At 59.2% G+C, this 6,677-nt stretch overlaps 1 protein-coding gene across 1 annotated transcript; it reads right to left on the bottom strand.

Annotated features, from left to right (window-relative positions):
- Positions 1–2,074: 2,074 nt before the first annotated feature.
- CBLN1 (cerebellin 1 precursor) lies at positions 2,075–5,525 on the bottom strand. Its single transcript, XM_061469088.1, has 3 exons — positions 5,016–5,525; positions 4,687–4,806; positions 2,075–3,514 (listed from the first exon to the last, which is right to left on the bottom strand). Exons 1-3 carry the CDS (start codon positions 5,280–5,282, stop codon positions 3,317–3,319), a joined length of 585 nt encoding a protein of 194 aa, XP_061325072.1. The 5' UTR covers positions 5,283–5,525; the 3' UTR covers positions 2,075–3,316.
- Positions 5,526–6,677: the final 1,152 nt, after the last annotated feature.

The following is a 6,677-nucleotide window of genomic DNA, read 5'->3' as shown; positions in this document are numbered from 1 at the left end:
TGGCTGAGGTGGTTCCCGCCAGCTGCTCACGCTTCGCGGCGGGGCCGCCCAGCAAAACCGACAGCGACCAAGGCCCCACCAACCCCTTGCCCGCTCTTACCTCCCTACAACCTGGCTGGCGACGACCGCAGCCAGTCCCCGCTGCCCGGCCGCAGGCCACGGCCGAGTATGCCGCTCAAAATCGCAGCTGCGGCCTATTGGTGCGGGGCAGCCCCAGCGGCCGGGTAGGCCCGCCCGAGGCCAGAAGGGCGGATCCGACCCCAGCGCTTACCCGCACCGCTCAGACAACCACTTGCACCTGGGTCCAGTTTCCTTCGGCCCGGTCACCCCGTCGGAGTCCGTTCTCCTCCTGGGGGTGGAGTACTGCGGGTCGCAAGGCCCAGCATCGCGCCACGAGCAAAACGGCGCTGCCTCGCGGGCCCGCACAGGTGCGAGGCTCGCGGGGAGCCCCGCCCACCCCGCACGAGAGACTGCCGCAAGGAGCGCGGTGCTGGCGCCGCGAGGCCCAGTGTGAACGGCTCCATGCGGCCTTTCCCGTAACCGGGACGGGGCTCTTGGGAAGGGAGTTCCGGTACAAGGGCCCGGCTGCCGAACCGAACCCCACGCGGAAGCTCGGCCGTAGCCCTCGCTTCTACACGCAGGAGCCGCGGGGAGTCTGGGCGGGGCCAGGGCGGCAGCGGGACCCGCCTGTCCCTCCGGGGACCCGGGGCAGGCCCCTGGACGAGGACGCAGGCCCGGGCTCCCCGGGCTGGTCCGGTGCCACAGGGGCTTCGGGGAGTTGGCGACTTTACCTCCACAGTGGGATGCTGCGGTGCTGTGCCTCCCCGGAGGCCTCAGGGCGGCTGCGCCCCTCACAGGGCTTACTCCTGGGTACCGCAAGGCGGTGAGCTGGGGGGGGGGGGGGCTGGCTGCGCGGGCGCGAAGCTGAGGCGGCTTTCGCAGGTAGCCGCGGCGGCGTTTTGCGATAGCCGCAGAGCGGTGATTTGCTGCGATTGGGGGTAATATAATTTCCAGCTGCACAATATTAATGAGACGCTCACAAGCAGGGGGAAACTTTCAGCGGGAGGCGGCGGGTTTATTTGCTTCGTGTTAAGGGACAGGGAAAAAAAGAAAACAAAAAGCGAAACATCAGCACTAGCAGCCCCCGCACCGCCGGCTCTTGCCGGGGCACCCCGCGGCTGCCGGGTTCCCTGAGCGGCCCGCGGCACCTCTCTTGTAACCCGGTGATTTCTGATTCCCCTTGTGGTTCTTGGTGGGGCTTTTAAATCTCTTTGCCCCCTCGCCGCAGTCATGGGGGTCAGCAGCGGCTCCGCTCACCCTGCTCGTCCCCGTCTCTTCTGGGTGAGAGGGTGCGGCGGCTGGGAGAGCGGGCCGCGCTGCGGGAGAGGGGGGAGAAGCCCGGCCAGAAGCTCGGTGTGGGAGCGGCGAAAGGCTTCAGGGTAAAGTAATAAAGCGTCTTATATTGAGAGGAGCGCGCAGCCCGGAGAATCCGATATGTGGATTGTCTCGGGCAGGTTATAACTCCAAGTGAAAACAACTCGGCTGCCTCCCGTTATTAACTCTTCTCCATAAATCTCGGCGGTCTCCCTGCACGGCTCCCGCCAGCGACCGCAGGTGCCGCGGATCCCGCCGAACTCCCAGCGGGGACCGCCCGCGCCTTCCCCTCTGCTGCCGGGCGCAATTCGCGACCTGAGACTGTCGGTATCGCGCGAGTGGGAGGTGTTTGGCCCCCGCGCCCTTCGGTGACAGAGAAGCGGGTGCTGACTCGCGGCCGATGTATTCACTTGGAAACTAAGGGCCGCGGCCACTCGGGATCAGGTTGAGCCTTGCCCAGCCCCGCTCCCGCCTGCCGCTCCGCCGCGGAACCGCCCGGCAAAGGCTGGGGCAGGGAGAGGCTTCTCCGCCCGGCTATTTCGAGGGCAGAACCTGCAAATAAAGCGAGGAGAGTTGCTTACTGTGCTCGTGTTGATCCCCACCTTAGAGCTAGTTCAGTTTCTCCCTGCGAACCGGGATTCGTGCGGCTCCGCCGGGGCCGCACCGCGGAGCAGAGAAGCCTCTTTCACTCAGCGACAGGCTCGTGTCATTGCTTTATTTCACATTAAAGTTTAGATACAATCGAGATCCCCATACACACATTTTAATAAAATTAGTAATCTCTGAGTACTGCAAAATTATAGCATTTACATCTTTAAAAGACTGTAAACAAAATAATACTGGCAAATAAATAATACGAGCATCGAAGTGTACATCATCAGGTATTTTTAGACGGCCGTATAAAATGCGATCCGGTTTACAGAATATGATACACATAAATGCTATAAATAAGCGGACAGAAGAGCCGGCGGGAAACTTCCTAGCGGCGGCTCCGCTTGGGCTGCCGGCACTGCCAGCGGGGCTTGCGCGGCCGCGGGGCCCTGCTCAGGGCGGGGAGAGCGTCATACGGAGGGGGAAGGGGGGGAAGCGGAGCACTGCGGCCGCACCCGCGGGGGCTCCGCGGCCCTGGGACCGCGCCGAGCCGCCTCCTCTCCCTGCCTGCCTGCATTGAGAAACCTCATTTCTGGTTGAGAAAAATAAAAGTCCCATTTAAACTTTATTGAATTAAAGCAAAAATTATTTTTTTATATTCACTCATATATTACGGAGTAATAGTAAAAGTTCAGTATACTTCCTGGCGTTTAGTTGGGCCACATTGTACAAGAGCAAAACAAGCATCAAAACATTTAGCAGCCTTAAATTTCACAATCACTCAGAATTACATAGAAATATTGAAATACTCTAGTCAGCATTGGCTGTGAATAGTTCTTCATGTAGAAATTTTCCCTTTGCCAGGCCATACACAGCAAGAATTTCGTTTTCCCTTCCATCATGGCATCCATGTATTCAAAAATACTTTAATTTTTTGTTTTGTTTTGTTTTAAAAGTTAAACTCAGAGAAAGAGTTAAGATTAACATGTTTTAAAAACAAAACTACAAAATATGCTGTAAAGGACAATGGAAATATCTAAAGTCTACTCGTGTGAGGCAGAAACCATGGGGAAATGGTAGCAGATTACACCAATGACACAGGGATGGGAACAAATTTTGTAGGAGAATATGAAGGGGGGGGGGGGGTGATCAATTATAGCATCTCCCGCCTGTTGGCTGCAACACAACAAAAATAAGTAGTAATTCTTCAAAGCAGGTGTACACAAACCTAAGCAGGATTTAGCTTCTTTAATATTTGAATGTAAAAAGTCTGCTGTCCCCAACTCTTTAAACCCAGCTACCACTTGTGAATTTGTAAGAGATCTCTCCCTTTTCTTGGATAAGAAGTGATTTAAAGTGGGAACACCAGAAATCCAGAGAATGTTGAATACTTCCAGCCTCCCATTAAGTTTCCTCTCTCCAGTTTTAGATAAGCTCTGTCTCCTTTTTCCATCTGAATCAGGACTCCATTGCTAGCAGCTTCCCGGGTCACATCTTGATCCCCTGCAAAGGCAGAAATCACTGGCCACCCATTTAGCATCAAACTCACCTAAAGAGCAAGATAAAACAAAGCCCTCTGTCAATTAAAGTCAGACAATGACACTGCCAGGGCTCGCCTAGCAGGTGAAATGCTTAGTTAAGAAAGGGCCTCTTTTGACAGCTGAAACTCCAGCCCCATAAAAATGAAACACCAATCTGAACCCAGCAAAGGTATGTACTCCAAAGGAAGAAGCCTTTCACCACTGTTTTAGACTGACAACCACATCAAAACACCCGGTGCATATAAAACAGGACATTGATCCTATTTTGAAGAATTTCAATAGGGTGCCTGTGTTTTCAGGCTATGAAAAGAGGTCTGCTCATACTTATTGAAAAATGGCTTTATGCGAAACCTCAGAGACAGCGAGGAGCAGAGCCACAGCTGCCAGAGTCAGCGCGTTTGAAGTGTATTCAAGAGGTAGTTTTCCTTTGTTAGAAAGAGAAGACAATATGCCACAACACAGTCAATAAGCTCTGCCCAGCTCTCATTAATGATCCCAGGACTGCACACCCCATGTTAATAATAAGCTACCTGCCCAATCTGGGTGTGTGAAGGTGTTTATACCAGGACTGAGCTATGCAGCAGTACATTCACCTTTGCAATTGTGCATTGCTACACAGGCAGATTCCCTGTCTAGGTCATGCTACCTGGCTTCAGGCTGGTAATTTGTTATCCCTACCTAGAGATGTGTATGCATCGAACTGCATTCAAAAGGTGTGTAAAGGGTGGCTGCATGCAGTCATACAGAACTACATTCATTACCATCTCCATGCCACAGGCACCTCCCTGCACCCCAAATCCCTATGAAACCTTCGGCTACCTCAGAGTAGATGAGGAGCCTGCCGCGGGCCGTGGCTCCCAAGGCTCTGTGCAGGGACGTTCCTGGGGCACAGGGCTGCCCAGGGGCCCTGGCAGGCGGGGACAGCTAGCAGGCTATTTCCTCCCGTCCCATCCCGGCTGATGCGGGCAGGGGCCCGCCAGCGGCCGGGAGTCTGCGCAGCCCCTGGGGAACCGACCCTTCGGCCGGGAAGAGCCGGGAGGTATGTGCTCCGCTCCCGGCGGCGGACCGGGGGCATGGCCCTGCCCCGCCGCCAGCACGGCCTCGACCCCGCCAGGCCGCGGGCCCTCTCCGCTCCCTCCCGCGGTGCCCGGGGAGCGCGGCGGCGGCGCTTGGGGCTGACCTGGATGGTTTGCCTGTTGTACACTTTCACCACGTGAAAATTGAAACTGTATATCCCCTTTCTTGGCGCGATGAAAGTGCTCCGCTCCGAGTCGAAGTTGCTGCCGATATTCACTAGTACCTGGAAAGGAAGGGAATGGCACCGTCAGCACCTCCGCAGGGCCTCAGCCGCCGCCTAGCCCCGCGGCTGCCCCGGTCCGCAGCCCCTCCGCCTCCCGGGCAGGGCTCCGCCGGGCGGCGCGTCCCCGGCCCAGCCTCGCCGCCTTCCCAGGCAACTTCTCTGCTCCGGCGGCAGCGGCGCGCCCGGAGCCCCGCCACCCCACCGCGCACCTGGTCGAAGTAGATTATCATGGTGCGGTTGCTCATCTCGGAGGGCTCGTGGTTGGTGCTGCGGATAGCGGAGAAGGCGACCTTGGCGCTACCGGAGCGCACGGAGATGCCGAGAGCAGTGCCGGTGGGGTCGGAGGTGGGGTTGGAGTCGCACACCACGAGGCACTTCCCCTCCAGCACGATGGGTTCCGTCTCGTTCTGCCCGCACACCAGCCACGCCATGCCCAGCAGTAGCCCCAGCGCCAGCCCTAGCCCCGAGCCCCGCATGGCGCCGCACTCCCTTCGCTCCGCGCCGCTCCGCGCCGCGCCAGGCGGCACGTCCGTGCTCCGCACCGCTCACTCCCTGCCCCGCCGCGCTCTCAGAGCGCGGCCGAAGGCGCCCCGCCGGGTGGGAAGCGGCCGCGAGGAGGCACAGGAGCGCCCGCACACATAGCGCGGCGCGGAGCGCTGCGGGGCCGAGCGGTGCGGAGCGGAGCCGCCTGCCGCGCCGCGCGGGGCTGAGGGAGGCGGCGGGAGGCGGCGGCGCTGCCGGGACTGCCGGCGAGCACAAAGACGGCGCGAGGCGCGACCCCGCCTCCCCACCGGCCCCTCGCTGGCGTCAACGCCCCGCGCCCGCCTCCGCTGCGCCCGGCCCAACCGGCGCCCGCCGCGCGCTGCCACCGCCAATGGCCACGCAGTCCGTCTGCGGCCGCCGCTTTTGTTAGGCGGCGGGGCGCGGGCGCGGGAGCAGGTACCGAACAGCCGCCCACGCCGCACCGCAGCGCGCCGCACCGCAGCGCACCGCACCGCTCCGCACCGAGCCAAGCGGAGCCGAGCCCAGCCGCTCAGGTAGGAGCGCCGAGGCGCGGTGGGGGGCGCGGAGCAGGAGAGCGCCCGCTGAGCGCAAGGGCCCGCGGCAGCTCGGCGAGAAGCGGGGTGTCGGGTAAAGCCTGGCTGAGGGCCCGGGAGCCGGAACGGGGCGAGGAGGGCTGGAAGGAAACGGGCTGCTGCGCGGCCAAAACCAGCAGAAACTGCACAGCCGCGGACGGATCCGCCCCCACTCCCGCGCCCTCCCTGCCGCAGACTGCACTGGTGCTGAGGGTCCCCCTTATCGGGCTGTCTTTTCCAGCCGCCTCGTTCTCATCCCGGGGAGGAAGGGAACGCAGCGTCCCAGCCAGGCTTCCCCAGCAAGAAACTTCACAAAACTAGAAGAAGCTTTTCCGCGTCCGAGCGCCCGGCTGTGGCGGAAGGTCCCTGCCTCGGGCCGGCCCCGCCCCGCTGCTCTTTTCGCCCTGCTGAAGGGCTTCAACCCGGATCGCGTTTTTAGGGCCCTTGTTCCTTCCTAAAGAGCAGATCGCTTTGTCGTGGTGGACACGTGGACGGTGCGCGTTCTGGATGTGCTCTCAAAAAATCATAGCCGGGGGTTGCAAAATAAGAGATTTATGGATGGACAGCTGGAAACAAACCACGGGAACTAAGTCACTTTCTAAGTGGCAAATCGGTTTGCAAAATTAAACTTACATTCAGAGATAAAAACTTAATATGGAGTTTGTAGCATCCTCTCGGGGAAACTGAGTATCATCCAAAACCGTGTTCCATGCAAATCACTACGAATTTGGGTAAAGGCTTTCATTTATATTCTGTGCTGTTCGGGTTGTGAGAGTCATAAGATTTTTTCGATTT

Source organism: Pezoporus flaviventris, unplaced genomic scaffold (genome assembly GCF_033815535.1).
Source record: "Pezoporus flaviventris isolate CSIRO_AGI_PZ_B2104156 unplaced genomic scaffold, CSIRO_AGI_Pfla_v1 ptg000054l, whole genome shotgun sequence".
NCBI lineage: Eukaryota > Metazoa > Chordata > Aves > Psittaciformes > Psittacidae > Pezoporus > Pezoporus flaviventris.
This window is presented reverse-complemented; position numbering and strand designations above follow the sequence as displayed.

Bases quoted from the DNA above. Each gene is read 5' to 3' on its own strand.
- CBLN1 (XM_061469088.1), bottom strand. From the start codon at position 5,282: ATGCGGGGCTCGGGGCTAGGGCTGGCGCTGGGGCTACTGCTGGGCATG. The intron at 4,807-5,015 runs GTGCGCGGTGGG...CTTCCTTTCCAG, and splicing joins TGATAATCTACTTCGACCAG to GTACTAGTGAATATCGGCAG. The intron at 3,515-4,686 runs GTCAGCCCCAAG...CTTGCTCTTTAG, and splicing joins ACAACAGGCAAACCATCCAG to GTGAGTTTGATGCTAAATGG.